This window comes from Oncorhynchus kisutch, linkage group LG11, assembly GCF_002021735.2.
Source record: "Oncorhynchus kisutch isolate 150728-3 linkage group LG11, Okis_V2, whole genome shotgun sequence".
Lineage (NCBI taxonomy): Eukaryota > Metazoa > Chordata > Actinopteri > Salmoniformes > Salmonidae > Oncorhynchus > Oncorhynchus kisutch.
The window spans coordinates 51,421,845-51,441,278 of NC_034184.2; the positions used below are offsets into that span (position 1 = coordinate 51,421,845).

The window sequence follows — 19,434 nt, forward strand, 5'->3', positions numbered from 1 at the left end:
GAAAATCAGTTTGATAATTAAGCAAAGTTAGATGTGTAACTTTGAAAAGAAGAGAACTCGCTCAACATTATACCGGAAATCTACCAAGGGAAACCGGAAGTACGATAAGTGTTGGTTGTCTTATCATTCAGCTCCCCTGCTGACAACACTTCTGGGTTGTATTTTACAGCTACCAGTTGAATTGAAACTATACATAGGATAGGAAGATGGAAGACGACGTTTTGACAACACTGAAAATATTAATAATTGGAGAAAGTGGCGTTGGGAAGTCCAGGTAAGAAGGCTACAGTAACCAACTGACGTTAGCTCAGTGAAGTTGTTGTAGAGCTAACTGTTGGTTGGGACGATTAGCTAGGAGCTATTGTTGTCTCGTTTAAAAATATGCCCAATAATTTAACGTCAATATTTTGTCAGTTAAGCAGAGGTTATCAAGAAAGCAAAAACGATTGTATATCGAACAGGCTAATGTAACACACTTGTTTGCTATCCCACATCAGTTAGCTAACAACGTTTGCTAGCATGGCTGCGTGGAACGTTTGTGTTTAAGTGGAGAACAACTAGGGTGGCTGTAATTACATATTTTCACACAGTTTGACAAAGCAAATGTATTGATCTACCTTCAGTCGTCACATCAGTAAGTGATTTCACTTATTAGGAAAAGTGTCCGCGAAGTGATAAACCCTGCCTCATATGACAGCAGAGTTTAACTATAGTTATGTGTCCTGAGTGAGAGTGATAATATACTCAACAGATAATATAATGTTAATGGATGCTATGTTGGCAACATATGTTCCAAGAAAAAAAAAATAGTAGAATGTTGTTATTATGCAATGGTTGGTGCCAACATGTACCAAGCTGTGTATATCTCTGGCTCTTAAACTGCTAGAAATAATTATGTTATGTCTGAGTAATGTTAGTTCTTGAAAACTCTCAGCCATTAGCTTCGCCCACGACTGCCTCATGTGAACTACAATCCCGATATTATTATTTTTATGTTTAGAACCCTCATTAATCATAGCTTGCGATATGGCTCAGCGAGAAAGAATCCTTAAAAATTAAAAAGATACACTTACTGTAGCAGTTTTGCACAGATACATACATCTCTGGGTGCCTCCATCCACTGAAACTACACTTCCCACACAGGTGTTAACAGCATGCAAGATAGCTAATTAGCATAGGTGGTCTCCTCGTCTTTCATCTATTTTCCATAAACAAGCACTGTAACATGGCGATATGGCCATGTGGGACCAAAATGGTGTGTATCAATTTAACCCCTTTTCATCTTGCTAGAATGAAAGATGAGGGTCTTAACAAAACTCTAACATCTAACATGCTCACCAGACCGCACTCTCATGTTGATTTTGTCCACCCACACCAGATGCGATCAGGACACGCAGGTTGAAATATCAAAACAAACTCTGAACCAAATATATTTATTTGGGGACAGGTCGAAAAGCATGAAACATGTATGGCAATTTAGCTACCTAGCTTGTTGTTGCTAGCTAATTTGTCCAGGGATATAAACATTGGGTTGTTATTTTACCTGAAATGCACAAGGTCCTCTACTCCGACAATTAATCCACAGATAAAAGGATAAACTGAGTTCGTTTCTAGTAATCCCTCCTCCTTCAGGCTGCTTCTTTGGACTTTATGGAGGATGGAGGTTGGCAACCCACTTTAAGGTGCACTACCAACTGGACTGGGGTGTGGACCTCAGTTCATTTTTCAATCACCCACATGGGTATATGTTCCTAAAAACCAATGCGGAGATGGCACGTGTCCTATGCTTTATTACTACAGCATGGGGACTACTGCACACAGTAGTCAGATGCCATTTTCATTCAATGCCTTTGGTCCAGACCAGACAGCCTTAAATTTTCTCGAAATAATCAAGTAAATGAGTTTAATTAAAGAAATTACCCAATGGTAGAGTGAAACTATATATTCCTTCCACTTGACTGGTGAGTGAGGGTTTACTGCCTATCAGACAATTCAATTATATGATTTCAGTAAACAGTCCTCTTCTTTTTTGTAAAATAATGTTTAGTTAAGTATAGACTCTTAAAAAATCAATGCCATCTCTTGATGAGGATACAGTAAGTCTAACTATTGGTATGAGCAATGTAGGCCAAGGCTAGTGTTTCAACTGTCTGTTTTGGGTATCTTCCTCAAACTTGTATTTTTAACTTGTTTGAATTTAATAGACTCCATGCTCATATCTGCCATTGTGTGTGTGTGTATATATATATATATATATATATATATATATACAATTTATATTTATTTATTAAATTAATACATCTCATTCTATATTTTCCCCACTCTGCCTAGGGCTTCAAATCATTAGAAATATCCCTAGCAGAAAAGAGGTTTTATTATACCAGAGAAATTGGCATGTTGCACTGCTATTGTGCTATTATTTAGGCTAACCGCATTGCTACAGAGGTATCAGGCTACTGAGACATAAAACAATGATCAGTCATTGCTCTGACATTCTACCTGATGAAGCAATTTGTTATGAATATGGATGAAGGAAGTTAGAGTATGGTTGGATAAGAATATTTGAGCATTAGGCTATTATCTGTGTTTGGGTTGACTGGAAATAAGAAGGATTAGCTATATTAGCACTGTGATTCAGTTCCTAGCACTTGATTAGTGACTCACAACTGAACACTGACCCTCTGACCTTGCAGCAAGTAATGATGTAATCTGATGTCTGGTTGTTGTTGTGTTGAATATGTAGGCCTTTGTTCTCATGTCCAATCATTTTGCAATAAATAGACCTGGGGGGGGGGGGGGACTCCAAGTAGCTCCCCAGGGCAGGGCTGATTTTCATTTAGCGATATCTAGGCAAATTGGAAACCAAACACAGACTCTGTACAATACCAGTAAAAGTTCCCTTGGCTATTTGACTTTGTGGAGTTTGCCCTAATTTCAAATGTGTTTATGTAGGCCTACTCTAAAAACTCTGTATAAGGGTTGACTCACATATTAAATGAAATGTTTTCTACTTATCGGCCATAGAAGAGACATGGTAAGGTTTCATCAAGTTCCCTGTTAATGTCTTTTGTTTCTTTTTTTGCAGTCTTCTCTTGAGATTCACAGATGACACATTTGACCCGGAATTAGCAGCAACAATAGGTAAGTCATTTCTTACTGTATGAAGAAAAAATAAGTTGGGTTGCCTAAAAGTTAAAATAAAAAATGTATAACTTGTACTCACTAACTAGTATTCTGAACCAAAAGCATAGATAATATCACAACTATTTGAAATGTAATACTCTCTAAATTCAATCAAATGTATTTGATATGACCCGGTCTACAGTGAAAGTAATTCATCTGATGGTGAAATGCATGGTTTGGGAAAAGGATAATTCTTTCTTTCCTTCACGTATCTGGAAATGATATCAGAATAGCAAACAATTAGACTCTTCAAAGACACCCCGATTATTATTTTCAGGTAGCCTTGAGACAGTTAACAGCCAGGAGTGACTTAATGGAAGAAGTGCAAGGCAGGCAAAAAAATCATAGCGCTATTGATTACTACTGGGATGGGGTGACATGAAAAGCAATGGTTTTTTTTTTAGCTTCTTTTAAACTATAATGTGATTTCTCTGAAGTTATTCTGACTGCACAATGTAGTCTTTGTTGAAACAACCATACATGCCTGTGGATTCCCAGAGAGGTAAGCATGCCTCACTCCTATTTTACTTGGCCAACTTGATACATTTGCCAAACAGATGTCCCCATAGAAGTCTAGCTACGGAACTCCCCACATTGACACAAGTCCCTTGTGATTTGTTGCTGAAAACCACTCAATTCCTGCTTATTCCTTCCTCTCTTTTTATAAAGCAGGGGTGTCAAACTAATTTCATGGAGAGCCTAGTGTCTGCAGGTTTTTGTTTTTCCTTTCAATTAAGCCCTAGACAACCAGGTATGGGGAGTTCCTTGCTAATTCATCAATCAAGTACAAGGGAGGAATGAAAACCCGCAGAGACACTGCTGTCCGTAGTATGAGTTTGACAGCTGTGGTATAAAGCAACGGGGTTGTTCCATGTCATTTCATCAAGCATGACACCTACCATCTGATTGTTCTGAAATCACTTCTGTAGTTTAGATATGTTTAGCATTCCTGCAACATTACTTTGATGAAATATAATTTGATCTCTGAGAAATGTAGCTTTGATTGCACCCAAATTGGCAATTTTTAAAGAGGATTCATATAATATATCCAATAAATATACTACCTAACATCTGATTTGGACCAAGAGTTAGACATGAGGAATCCAAATAAATTGTCAAAAGCCACCAATGATCTCCCCACACCAATCCCACCCCAACAACAAGTATATGGTATCAGTTCTCTATGTCTGACAAGTAGTATGGAGCTTCGGCTCACAGTATTGTTACTTCCTCCTATGTAATGTATAACCAGTGAATTTGGTGATGTTTTTTCCCCTGTTCAGAGAAATGAGTCATTGAAGATGAAAGGTTTTTCTCTCAGCCTATGGCATTACCAGTTTCTGACCACTAGATGGTGCTGTTCCCGGGATGATTTTTTTAACAACCCCCCCAACGTTAAAGGGATAGTTCATCCAAATAAAAAAAGGACATTGGTTTCTGTCAGCAAGGTATGACAGTAATCCATGCTTTGGTTTTGTTTTACGCTGTTTCAAATGCGAATCATCCTAAACTATCTAAAAATGTATCTAAAAAAATCTTTAAAAATCTGGTGGTTTAATTTGCCCCTCCCCCCCAAGTTTTTGAGAGAAAAAATACACTGCTCAAAAAAATGAAGGAAACACTAAAATAACACATCCTAGATCTGAATGAATGAAATATTCTTATTAAATACTTTTTTCTTTACATAGTTGAATGTGCTGACAACAAAATCACACACAAAAATTATCAATGGACTGGGGACAGCAAGGAGTCATCATGTCAGGTAGTCCTGGGGCATGGTCCTAGGGCTCAGGTCCTCCGAGAGAGAGAGAATTAGAGAACGCATACTTAGATTCACACAGGACACCGAATAGGACAGGAGAGGTACTCCAGATATAACGAACTGACCCTAGCCCCCCGACACATAAACTACTGCAGCATAAATACTGGAGGCTGAGACAGGAGGGGTCAGGAGACACTGTGGCCCCATCCGAGGACACCCCTGGACAGGGCCAAACAGGAAGGATATAACCCCACCCACTCTGCCAAAGCACAGCCCCCACACCACTAGAGGGATATCTTCAACCACCAACTTACCATCCTGAGACAAGGCCCGAGTATAGCCCACAAAGATCTCCGCCATGGCACAACCCAAGGGGGGGGCGCCAACCCAGACAGGATTACCACAAAAGTGAATCAACCCACTCAGGTGACGCACCCCTTCCAGGGACGGCATGAGAGAGCCCCAGTAAGCCAGTGACTCAGCCACTGTAATAGGGTTAGAGGCAGAGAATCCCAGTGGAAAGAGGGGAACCGGCCAGGCAGAGACAGTAAGGGCGGTTCGTTGCTCCAGAGCCTTTCCGTTCACCTTCCCACTCCTGGGATGAGGTGGCGGATGGTCTCCTGCGGGATCTCCTCCCAGACCTGGACTAAAGCATCCGCCAACTCCTGGACAGTCTGTTGGTGGATGGAGCGAGACATGATGTCCCAGATGGGCTCAATTGGATTCAGGTCTGGGGAACGGTCGGGCCAGTCTATAGCATCAATGCCTTCCTCTTGCAGGAACTGCTGACACACTCCAGCCACATGAGGTCTAGCATTGTCTTGCATTAGGAGGAACCCAGGGCCAACCGCACCAGCATATTGTCTCACATGGGGTCTGAGGATCTCATCTCGGTACCTAATGGCAGTCAGGCTACCTCTGGCGAGCACATGGAGGGCTTTGCGGCCCCCCAAAGAAATGCCACTCCACACATTGACTGACCCACCGCCAAACCGGTCATGCTGGAGGATGTTGCAGGCAGCAGAACGTTCTCCACGGCGTCTCCAGACTCTGTCACGTCTGTCACGTGCTCAGTGTGAACCTGCTTTCATCTGTGAAGAGCACAGTGCGCCAGTGGCGGGTTTGCCAATCTTGGTGTTCTCTGGCAAATGCCAACCATCCTGCACGGTGTTGGGCTGTAAGCACAACCCCCACCTGTGGACGTCGGGCCCTCATACCACCCTCATGGAGTCTGTTTCTGACCGATTGAGCAGACACATGCACATTTGTGGCCTGCTGGAGGTAATTTTGCAAGGCTCTGGCAGTGCTCCTCCTGCTCCTCCTTGCACAAAGGCAGAGGTAGTGGTCCTGCTGCTGGGTTGTTGCCCTCCTACGGCCTCCTCCACGTCTCCTGATGTACTGGCCTGTCTCCTGGTAGCGCCTCCATGCTCTGGACACTACGCTGACAGACACCGTAAACCTTCTTGCCACAGCTCGCATTGATGTGCCATCCTGGATGAGCTGCACTACCTGAGCCACTTGTGTGGGTTGTAGACTCCGTCTCATGCTACCACTAGAGTGAAAGCACCGCCAGCATTCAAAAGTGCCCAAAACATCAGCCAGGAAGCATAGGAACTGAGAAGTGGTCTGTGGTCACCACCTGCCGAACCGCTCCTTTATTGGGGGTGTCTTGCTAATTGCCTATAATTTCCACCTGTTGTCTATTCCATTTGCACAACAGCATGTGAAATGTATTGTCAATCGGTGTTTCTTCCTAAGTGGACAGTTTGATTTCACAGAAGTGTGATTGACTTGGAGTTACATTATGTTGTTTAAGTGTTCCCTTTATTTTTTTGAGCAGTGTATATAAAATAAAAACACCAATTATTATTATGTAAAAACACCAGTTATTTTAATTTTGGAAATCTGTTCCCAAGTATTCCGTCGAATAATAGAGAGACGCGTGATCGTATACAAATGTAAGGTTTGAAATTATCATGTTTTTGTCAATTATTATTATATCTTTGTGATTCTTGCTGTGAAATTGCAGTCTATAAAGGATTTGTAATTATGTTCCAGCTCCCCGGAACATATATGAATTCTATCAATTAAAATGGACAATTTGAGTGCAATCAATTAGCTTAATTTCTCAGATCAAAATAATGTTGCAGGAATGCTAATCTTATCTAACAAAATAAACAATTTCAGAACAATCAGAGATGATGGTTCACTATAAACTTGTCATATATTGGCATAAACATTCCGAGGTCTCTGTAGACATCTTATTTGAGAGTTGCTCTAATTTTGTAGCAGCGTGTTAAATAAATCTGTATTGGAACACATGATTTGTATTGCCCATTTGACATTAAATAGAGCCAACCAAATACAACTACCTCCCTATTATTCAACAACTACTATGGTGATGAGAAATTCAGATGAATATCTCATAAAGAGCCTAAAAGCAGAACCTCAGACACTGTTTATCTGTAATCTATTAACCTGGGGAAAATACTTGGCACTGCTACTGACTTGGTGCCTTTGGCGGCTGTTCACTATGTTTAGGGCCCTATAAAATCTGCATTGCGGACACAATCCAGACATTAAAATGGAATTCAACCATATTAAAAAAATGTATTGAATTTACTTAAATCAACTAAATCTATTAGAATTTATTAGAAATGCATTAATTTGTCAAGTTAATCATAAGACAAGAACAAAATACATCAGTGACTTGTATTTTTTTTGCAACTTTCTGAAACTGCACAGGAATGCCCCTATCTGTGTATGTGTGCGGTGCTAATGATATCCTTCTGATAGAGATGGAAAGGCTTTCCCATTAACCTTCTCAATTGGAATGTTAACTTCAAAGTAGCCGATGCCTACCTGTCAGAATGATGATATGATTATTTGCATTTGTTTTTCAAACCAATTACATGATCGCTACAGAAACATTGTCGCATCCCGGCGTTTCATCTTTACTGTTGACGCTGAGACTGGTGTTTTGCGGGTATTATATAATGAAGCTGCCAGTTAAGGACTTGTGAGGCCTCTGTTTCTCAAACTAGCCATTCTAAAGTACTTGTCCTCTTGCTCAGTTGTGCACCGGGGCCTCCCACTCCTCTTTCTGTTCTGGTTAGAGCCAGTTTGCGCTGTTCTGTGAAGGGAGTAGTGCACAGCGTTGTACGAGATCTTCAGTTTCTTGGCAATTTCTCGCATTTCTCAGAACAAGAATAGACTGACGAGTTTCAGAAGAAAGTTCCCTGTTTCTGGCCATTTGAGCCTGTAATCGAACCCACAAATGCTGATGCTCCAGATACTCAACTAGTCTAAAGAGGGACCGTTTTATTGCTCCTTTAATCAGAACAACAGTTTTCAGCTGTGCTAACATAATTGCAAAAGGGTTTTCTAATGATCAATTAGCCTTTTTAAAATTATAAACTTGGATTAGCTAACACAACGTGCCATTGGAACACAGGAGTGATGGTTTCTTGATAATGGGCCTATGTAGATCTTCCATTAAAAAAATCAGTTTCCAGCTAAAATTGTTATTTAGAACATTAACAATGTCTAAACTATATTTCTGATACATTTGATGTTATTTTAATGGACAAAAATGTGCTTTTCTTCAAAAACAAGTACATTTCTAAGTGTGTGTGTGTATTAAAATATATATCCTTTTATTATTTTAACCCTCCCCTAATTGGTGTAAACTAATGGACAACAACACTTGGGCATCTACTTCCAGCTTATACACTACATACATTTTACGAACACAGTATATTTTACAATATGCTGTGTGAGTAAAATGTATATAGTATGGTGAGTCAATTGTTGGGTTGATGATATATCAATCAAATACTGCATCATGGCACTTGGTGAACTGTTGTAGTGTGTGCTAAACACCACGGCCTGTAGGCCGGCAGGACTGTTTAGTGTCAATTGCTTCGCGACAGAAATGGAGCGACCCTGCTGGGCTCAGAGAAGAACGAATGGCCATGATTGACAACCTCCTGGGTCGTGGGGTGTAGAAAAGTGGGAGGCTGATGTCCTTAACCCCCCTCTGTTTTGGATCTTGTCTGGGCCTGGTCCAGACAGAAACAACTCCATCCCGGTGATATGTTTTTCTTGATAAATCTTTCAGTGTGTGCTAAAACTATGGGCAATACCTCCAGCCAAACGCTTCATGCCATGTGCGCTGAAAGAAGCCATAGAAGAGATTTACTCATCGAGTGTGACGAGCACAGCGCTGTTATTTTATGTAAATGTATTTCTCGTGCCGAACGGAGGGGATTTTCAAGAATGAATCATTACACTTCTGAGCGATGTCACATGTGGAGTTTTTTTGTTGTATTGAAAGCTGCTGTATTTGTTTGATCTTTGCATATTAAACCACATATTCCCTGTGTAGTTTTAAATCAGGACTCGCACCATAATTTAAGTGCACAAGGCTGAAACCCTGTCTTGACTAGTGGAAGGGTTAGTTTGAGTTCAGACACATTGTGTGGCATGTAGGCCTATGAATGTTTTTGACCATTCATTTTAAATGAATCACATAATATCATCATACTTTTTCTTGATTCATATTCTTGGCGTATATGACTTGTGTGATGAATCATCTGTGAAATTTTGTGTGTGTTCATGCAGGCGTTGATTTCAAAGTGAAGACCATTTCAGTGGATGGGAACAAGGCAAAGTTGGCAATATGGGTATGTATTCTTCTGAACTTAGAAATTCAGACTGGTAAGGAGCTGGTTTGGGATGCACATTCAATTGTATTGTTGTTGACAGTTCTACCTCCTAGGTATGTGTGTTTTTTAAGGTTTAGTTTTAAAAAATTATCACATTGCTGAATTCCCATTCCTTCCGCTTAAAATGTTGTTCACTAAATGTCCACAAGATAGCGATCATGTACAGCATTCTGAGCACCAACCATCAATGATAAATGGCAGTCAAATGTATCTTTATGCTTTAGTCCTGGTCCTGCATCACTTGTTATGCTTCTGTCCTAGTCACACCACCATATCTTCCTCCCCATGTGTCCAGAGCATGATAGCTGAGAGGGTTGTGTTTTGATGTGCCCAGAGCTGTTATGGTCCAGACTCCAGAGCTGTAATGGTTGTCTTTTGCAGGACACAGCTGGCCAGGAGCGTTTCCGAACCCTGACGCCTAGTTACTACCGGGGCGCTCAGGGAGTCATCCTGGGTGAGCAAACGCCTTCATAATTCAGATGCTTTAGACGCAGTCAGCCACTGTTGGTCCGGACAGCCGCCATAAAGACAGTGATGGATTTTCATCCTGTCCTCTTCCTTGCTCTCTGGAACAGACTTTACTACTCTTAACGCTAAAGCAGACATCCTCCACAATGTGTGGGGGCTATGACTTAGTGGTTAACACCACGGGTGAAGTAGAGGCTCGCATTCAAAATGAAAGTAGGTATCTTTTTCCTCATCCTGGAGTTGCACAATTCCCAGGTTTTCCAGAAATCATGTTTGAAAATTCCCTGTATCAGGAGGGCAAGTTAGCAGGAAATCTAGGAATCCTCCAACCAGGATTTCTGAAAAACTGGAATTTGGGTAAGGTTACTGGAATTTTGCAACCCTACCTCCTAATTTTAGTACCTATTAAGACCAGGACCAGTGTTGTAACTCACTATGTTGATACACAGGTCAGGTAGGGCTGTTACGGTCATGAAATTATGGGGAATGGTAATTGGATGACAGTAATTGGCCAGCCTGTCTTCAGTCAGCTGTTCGTTCCCCAACAGTTATGGCGGTGCCAGCCCTAAGCTTAGGCCTATTCAATTATGTAAAACATACAGATTCTGGTGTTTTTATATGTCGGGTTATTGTGGAACAGTTTGAAAGGTCAAGTGGCCCCCCTCAGTGACAGAAGTGGTGACAGAAGAAATAAAATGTTTCTGACCGAGCATCTCGTCTCTTATCTCTCCCTCAGTGTATGACGTAACACGACGGGATACTTTCACCAAGCTGGACAACTGGCTCAATGAACTGGAGACGTACTGTACAAGGAATGACCTCGTCAAGATGCTGGTCGGGAACAAAATTGATAAGGTTAGTCTGTTTGTGTGTGTGTATAAATACAGTGCCTTGCCGAAGTATTCACCCCCCTTGGCGTTTTTCCTATTTTGTTGCATTACAACAAATTTGGATTTCATGTAATGGACATAAAAAAAATTGGTGAAATATTATTATTTATTTTTTTTAAATGGTTCTTGCATATGTAGTCACCCCCTTGCTATGAAGCCCCTAAATAAGATCTGGTACAACCAATTACCTTCAGAAGTCGCATAATGTATTAAATAAAGTTCACCTGTGTGCAATCTAAGTGTCACATGATCTCAGTGTGTGTATATATATATATATATATATACACCTGTTCTGAAAGGCACTAGAGTCTGCAACCACACTTGGCAAGGGGCACCACCAAGCAAGCGGCACCATGAAGATCAAGGAGCTCTCCAAACAGGTCAGGGACAAAGTTGTGGAGAAGTACAGATCAGGGTTGGATTATTTAAAAAATATCCAAAACTTTGAACATCCCACGGAACACCATTAAATCCTTTATTAAAATGTTTTAAGAATGTAGCACCACAACAAACCTGCCAAGAGAGGGACGCCCACAAAAACTCACGGACTAGGCAAGGAGGGCATTAATCAGAGAGGCATTTAAAAAGACCAAAGAAAACCCTGAAGGAACTGCAAAGCTCCACATCGGAGTATCTGCCCATAGGACCACTTTAAGCCGTACACTCCACAGAGCTGGGCTTTACGGAAGAGTGGCTAGAAAAAAAGCCATTGCTTAAAGAAGAAAATAAGGAAACATGTTCGGTGTTCACCAAAAGGCATGTGGGAGACTCCCCAGACATATGGATGAAGGTACTCTGGTCAGATGAGACTCAAATTTAGCTTTTTGGCCATCAAGGAAAACGCTATGTCTGGCACAAACCCAACACCCACACCTCTCATCACCCCGAGAACAACATCCCCACAGTGAAGCATGGTGGTGGCAGCATCATGCTGTGGGGATGTTTTTCATCGGCAGGGACTGGGAAACTGGTCAGAATTGAATGATGGATGGTCAGAATTGAATGATGGATGGCGCTAAATACAGGGAGATTCTTGAGGGAAACCTGTTTGTGTTCCAGAGATTTGAGACTGGGATGGAAGTTCACCTTCCAGCAGGACAATGACCCTAAGCATACAGCTCAAGCAACACTCGAGTGGTTTAAGGGGAAACATTTAAATGTCTTAGAATGGCCTAGTCAAAACCCAGCCCTCAATTGAGAATATGTGGTATGACTTAGATTGCTGTACACCATCCAACTTGAAGGAGCTGGAACAGTTTTGCCTTGAAGAATGGGCAAAAATCCCAGTGGCTAGATGTGCCAAGTTTTATAGAGACCTATCCCAAGAGATTTGCAGCTGTAATTGCTGCAAAAAGTGGCTCTACAAAGTATTGTCTATGGGGGGTGAATAGTTATGCACGCTCAAGTTTTCATTTTTTTTGTCTTATTTCTTGTTTGTTTCACGAAAAAATATTTAGCATCTTCAAAGTGTTGTTGTGTAAATCAAATGATCCAAACCCCCCCAAAAATCCATTTTAATTCCAGGTTGTAAAGGCAACAAAATAGGACAAATGCCAAGGGGGGTGAATACTTTCGTGTGTGTGTGTGTGGATTTACACTTCATTAGAAGGAAATCAGTCAATTTAAATAAATAAATTAGGCCCTCATCTATGGATTTCACATGACTGGGCAGGCTGTGGGTCAGCCTGCGAGGGCATAGGCCCACTCACTGGGGAGCCAGGCCGAGCCAATCAAAATGAGGTTTTCCACACAAAAGGGCTTTATTACAGACATAAATATTCCTCAACACCCCGGGCTCGGATACACGTACAATTTTCTAAAACTACATTGGATTTGGTTTATGGTAGAGAAATTAACATTAAATTCTCTGGCCGTACCTCTGTTGGACATTACTGCAGTCAGCATGCCAATTGCACACTCCCTCAACTTGAGACATCTGTGCCATTTTGTTGTGTGGCAAAACTGCACATTTTAGTGGCCTTTTGTTGTCCCCAGCACAAGGTGCACCTGTGTTATGATCATGCTTTTTAATCCATTTTGATTATCTTGGCAAAGGAGAAAAGCTCACTAACAGGGATGTAAATGAATTTGTCTACAGAATTTGAGCGAAATAAGCTTTTTGTGCATATGGAACATTTCTGGAAGCTTTTATTTCAGCTCATGAAAAATAGTAACAACACATTACATGCATTTTATATTTTTGTTAAGTATAGAGTTTGTCAGATCAGAGAGAAATGTGTTAGTTTATCATTTACAGGTAACAAGGGATTCCGTCCTGAGAATGACAACACATACTTTATTGCATACATTATACAATTTGTGGAATGCTTTCTATTTACGTATGAGGGTAACACTTTACATTAAGTTTTTATTTTACACCTGTGTAGTAATCCAGTAAATACTACAATAACAACTAGGGATGCACAATATATCGGTGAACTTATCAGAATCGGCCAATATTAGCTAAAAATGTCAATCGGTATCAGCCCGATGTTAAAAGCCGATGTCAATGCTACTGTGCATACCTATATAACGTTGGTGGCATAATGACGCCACGTAAAATTTTGTGCAACACAATATTTTTAACCTAGCACCAGAATATCTGCTGTGTGGATCGAGCAGTCATTTGAAACATGCAGAACATTTCAGCGAGACCACTCATAGGTGAAATCCATTAAAGCCAAGATAATGGAATTCCTTGCCCTTGACAATCAACTGTTATCTGTCGTGGGTAATGTTGGCTTCCGCCGACTGGTCAAGCACCAGTACACACTACCATGTGTGCTATTTTTCAGATGTTGCCCTACAAGAGTTACACAGTAATAGCATCACTGCTATAAGCTTCACGACATACATACTATGGAACACCGTTTGGGTCTTTGCGTGTCAAAAAAGATACAGTAGCACTGTCAAAGCTGTACAAAAAAAGTCTGTAAACACCGGCCAGAAACGATGTGTTTACAATACCGTGTTGGTAATAAAGCATCATTTGTTTGACCGCAACTTCTTGGGCAGCTAGCTTTAGCTTAGTACATAGCTAGCACCAATACAACCAGACTGAAAACAACGACCAGTAGAAACTGCAGTCATTTTCATTATTCTTAGCAATGATTTAGGAATCCTTGTGACTAAGTATTAGCTAGGTTGCCACTTGTTGTTCTCCTATTGAAATTGAACTTCAGTTCATGAAAATAAATAGCTAGCCAGCTACTTAGCCCACAGCTAAGGTTATAAACAGCCAGCTAGCTTCATCTGGCTAGTGAGGCTTGACCGGACTGGTTTATGTGTTGTGAACTAGCCACAAGGATTAGGCCCAATAGTGGAGTTTATTTTTAATTTTTACTAATGCTACTGAAAAAAATATATATATTTTTATGACCAGCACTGTTGGTGCAACTTTACCAGCATTATAGCATATGTATCGATGAATCGTTGTGCCATATGAAATACAAATGTACCATTGTTGAATTTATTTCACCTTTATTTAACTAGGTAAGTCCGTTAAGAACCAATTCTTATTTACAATGACAGCCCAAATGACACTGGGCGAATTGTGCGTCGCCCTATGGGACTCCCAATCACGAGACGGATGTGATACAGCCTGAATTCAAACCAGGGACTGTAGTGATGCCTCTTGCACTGAGATGCAGTGCCTTAGACTGCTGCATCCGTGTGTGTTAACTATTTAACTGTACTAGAATGCTTAGAAGGCCGCAAAAAAAACATTTATATTGGTATCGTTTTTTTATTTTTTTTATGTCATATCGGTGCATCACTAATACTACATAGGTATGTTACCAATTTGAGCTGGAATGTATTGTTAGTAATATTACCTCCCCCATCCACCCAACTGAACTGAGAGAAGAGGTCTTAGTGTGTATGTCCTCATCATATTTTAACACAGCCCGAGCCCATGTGGCCCACAGCAGTGTTTTAAAAGATGTTCACATGTTCTCTCTGGGTTTAGTTCCATAAGTTTGTGTTCTTTTAAACATATAATTACATTGAAATGTATCCTGCTGCCTCTGTTGTATTCATGTCATGCTCATCTTCCACCATTATATGTCCTTGGTTGTTGTTGTTGACCCTGTAGTAATAACTTGAGTAGACATCATTTACAGTACTGTGTAGTACTAGCCTTTGTCTGTGGGACTGACTGGACTACTATGTTTCCTGTATTTCCAGCCCAGTCATATTCCCCATAGCTGACAGGTATGCCGGACAGACCTCATAAAAGATTACTATTCTTTGTTTTAGGAAAACCGTGAACTAGACAGGAACGAAGGCCTGAAGTTTGCAAGAAAACATTCCATGCTGTTTATAGGTAAGCCAGGAGCTGAGAAGATTCCCCTCTCGAACTGACCCGGGGCATGAGTTATCGTAGACCGTTATGAAGGGGAATCTGCTTTTTGGATATATCTCATACTTGGATTGAAATGTTTGCCTAGTTCTATTTTTAACTCTTTTTTTTTTTTAATTTTTTTGTCCTCTGTCTAACATTTTTTCACATTGATTCATGGCCAAACCCTCCGCTCTTGTGGTTAAATTTTCAGGATTTATTTGAATAAAGCAATTTAATGACTTTTAAAATTAGTGTACATTTACCATGCTTTTGCCTAGATTTAGTATTACATATTTTAGATCATTTTCATATGATAACCACACACGCTATGTGTTATAGAGCAGTGAGACCAACATTGGAATAAATAATTAATCAGAACAGAGATACCTTCTACCAATCCGGAGATACGGCTGTTTTAGTAACTGCGTCAACTACCTTTTTTCTCTCCAATTTAAGAAACAATAATGTTGACCACTTTCCCAACAAGTAAGACAAACTAGTGTATGAACTATTTGTTTATGTCTTCCCTATTCCATTCAGCAATCAGAACAGAAATAACTTCTACCAATCATGAGTTTATGGCTATTTGAGTAACTGCAATCTTAAAATATTTTATTTTAGCTAAAATAACTTCCTGATGTTGAAATTATCCAATTATGGCACAGTGGAGCACATTCTAATTAAGCAATAAGACTCTGTGCTCTGTCATGAATATAGTCACGGGTAAATGGAGTTGTTGGGCCCTATGCACAGGGGAGGAACACAAAGAATCTTCAAGAAAATGACACATTCTGGTTTCAGTATATTTTCAGCGTCTTGCGTTGCAGCTGTGGAGTTCAGTAGCTAGAGGAGATGAAGAAGCAGCCAGTCGGTGTCCTTTCTTCTCTCTCACTCTCTGTTTTTCTATCTCTGTCTCGTGTGGGCCAGAGGCCAGTGCGAAGACGCGAGATGGGGTGCAGTGTGCGTTTGAGGAGCTGGTTGAGAAGATCATCCAGACGCCGGGACTGTGGGAGAGCGAGACGCAGGGCCGAGGAGTCCAGCTGGGCAGGCAGGACCAGACTGCAGGGGGTAGCTGTGGGGGCTACTGCTCCTTGGTGTAGACAACACATACTCACATGCATATACAAAAATCACATACACACACACACTTGAAAGGCGCCCTACCAAACACTAATGGCTGATGTACTTTGAAGAGGACTATGAAGGCTGTGGTATTCAGACTACTTCCCCCATCAGCCCCTGAGGTGTGGTGTGAAGCAGGGCTGCTCCTGACCAGCACCCTAAGCTTCCTGGCTGTGATCAGTCATAGGGACATTGCTGTTTGCACACTTCCTGGTATCATGGCTATAATGCTTTTTATAAGTCGTCTTCCCTGTCTTTCTGTCTGTCTTTGTCCACTGACCGGAATTGAGAAAATTAATGTGTGTTATGACTTGGTAATGAATAGTGAGGGAAAAAAACACAATACCATCAATAGCACATGGGGGTATTATGCTTATTTAGCAAGGATTGATTTTAAAGTATCACCTGTTCTATTTCATGTTTTTTTTTTTTTCAAATGTTCATTGCCCTCCCCTCTTTGTAGATTCCTCCTATTTTCTCTCCCTTAGCACTTTGTTCCTCTTAGCAAGGCAAGCACAACCAGTGTGGGTTGGCTGCAGAGCTGATTCTCTGGTGTATCTGCCCTGTGTGATCATGCAACCTTTGTCATCCTCCAGTGCTCTCACTCTTCTAACAGCTCTGTGTTTTATAGTCTTATCAGCCCAAGTCGTCTTGTATTCCCTTTCACCACTCAGTCCCACATAATGAGTCTCTCTTTTGTCCACAAACCTATTTTGTTCAAAAGTAATAGTTATGAAGTTTCTGGAATGAAGTTTTACTACTTTTATTGACTTGGACTTAAAACTTTCAGTGTGTTTTTGAAGGGTTTATAAATCAAACATATTGGCAGGCACCGGGGGGTGGCTTTCCATTGTGTGTGTAATGAAAAAGGAACTAGACGAACGAACGCTGCTGTTTTGTTTCTAGTTGTTCTAATAGCCTGTTTGGTCACAGCCCATCTGCCACTCACACAGATGATATTAGTAATATCAATGCTATAGCCTAGCTTCAGCTTTTCATAATTCATCCCTATGTGGAGTGGGAAAAAATACAAAAGGAAAAGTGTTTTATATTAAAGAATACAATGAGTCATATGGGTGTTTCCATTGGAATCTGAAATTAAAGAGGCTTAAACCCTGTACAAATGTTTTTTTGCAGAGTTCTCTTTCTCCATTTATACTGTTCAATCCAACTCCAAACAAAATACATTTTTCAGCATTTTGATTCATTTCTATATTTCCTGCACTTTTATTATAATTTCCCCATTGTGCCACGCAGGATGATATGGGGGGAAATATAGGCCCAGTTAATTGGTGACCTGTTGGAGTGATGGAAATGTAATAATTATTCTATAATTGAAATATAGTGGGCAGCACCTTGAATACATTGTTTGACATGACGAATGAATAAATCATAGGAATTATTAACAGGCTAGGAACCCAAGTGTTGGTCCGTGTTGTCCAGGTGACCCTAATTAAATGTTACATTACATGTTTTCTAACTTAATATAGCTAGCTAGCCAACATATTCATGCTTTGCCTATTCTTCTCTGATAAGATACCGTTAGCAACTTACACAAATTATTTTAGCAACACCTTGCTAAGAAAGGACAAACTAGTAGGTAGTAGTTTGCAGACAGTAAGATACACAAACGAATACTGTATAGCAACTGCTCTCTTAAGTGATGGGGCTTGGCTTAGTGTGGTTAGCGGCATGCAGCAGGTGGAGAGAGACAACGCAAGTAAAAAATAGAGTAAACTATAAAAAATTATGTGACCCGGAGTTAACAAACCAAACATAGAAATACCATTTCTAGAAGGTAAAGTAAAAACTCAAACTGGTAAGTGCATCAATACCGGTATTAAGTCAAATACGGTATACCGCCCAGCCCTGCTTGAAATGTAGTTTTGGGTGGCCATACCTATCACCTATATTTGTGGCAGGAGTGACACAGATGCCTTTACAGTGTATCTAATCAGAATATCATTATTTCTCATCCTTAATTGCATGAGAATTCTTGTTTTATTCATGTTTAGTCTGGGAATGACTTGCAGAAACATTTGGTTTGTGTCCCAAATGGCTCCCTATTGCCTGTATAGTGCATTACTTTTGACCAAGCTGGTCACTCCTATTTCGGACACAATCTTGGACTGTATGAACCACACTTACACAACACTAGTTAGAATTACCTGCATCCAGAACCTTCCAAACAGGTTTATAGAGTATACTACATTGGGATATTATATAATCTATTTGTCCTGAACTAATGTCTGCTTTATGATTGAATCAGACTAACTCTTGAACTCTGTTTTGTTTTTTTGCTTATGTGACAGCATATAAACACATTGTAAATGAATGTGTGTATTTAGGAATTCTATCAAAAATAATTCCTGTATGGATTGTACCATTTTTTTATTTATCCATATTACAATTATAAAACCACACTATGTATTATGTGAATAAAATGCTTTTTAAAGGATTCTGAAGTTAATGCTTATTCCTGCCCGAGCTAAGGAGCCTTCGCCTATTGTAAAACAAAGCGCCAGATCCTATTAACTTAATATAAATCTTCACACAGTAATTGTACTTTACCTCATCCAAGAAGTCTTCGTGGAAAACGACCTAGACTACTTACCATGTTGGACTTGGAAATGTCATAATTTGGTGAGAGGAAGTTTTTTCTTTCTTTTTTTCTTGCCCGTTTCATTTTTTCAGAATTTGAATTCCTCAGTTTTATAGATACGGAATGGAGACGTAGATACGTAGACGTGTGTTTGTTTTAAAAACAGTTCAATGACTCTTCCGTTGGCTCCCAGGCCTGTGATGTATCTAAATCATCTTTTGGGCAGAGGTTCAGGAAACAGCACTACGGCAATAACTCTTTTACCCTGGTGCGGTGGGTTTGACTGGGATGTGCATCATTCCTGTGTGATTATGAAAGGGCTGGCAGAGCTGACCGCT

At 40.4% G+C, this 19,434-nt stretch overlaps 1 protein-coding gene across 1 annotated transcript; it reads left to right on the plus strand.

The window, feature by feature from the left end:
- Nucleotides 1–71: 71 nt before the first annotated feature.
- Nucleotides 72–18,952, plus strand: LOC109899550 (ras-related protein Rab-18). The gene is made up of 7 exons (XM_020494887.2): nucleotides 72–274; nucleotides 3,086–3,141; nucleotides 9,569–9,630; nucleotides 10,054–10,126; nucleotides 10,877–10,995; nucleotides 15,288–15,354; nucleotides 16,300–18,952. The coding sequence occupies exons 1-7, from the start codon at nucleotides 207–209 to the stop codon at nucleotides 16,470–16,472; spliced, it is 618 nt and encodes a 205-aa protein (XP_020350476.1). The 5' UTR covers nucleotides 72–206; the 3' UTR covers nucleotides 16,473–18,952.
- The last annotated feature ends 482 nt before the right edge of the window (nucleotides 18,953–19,434 follow it).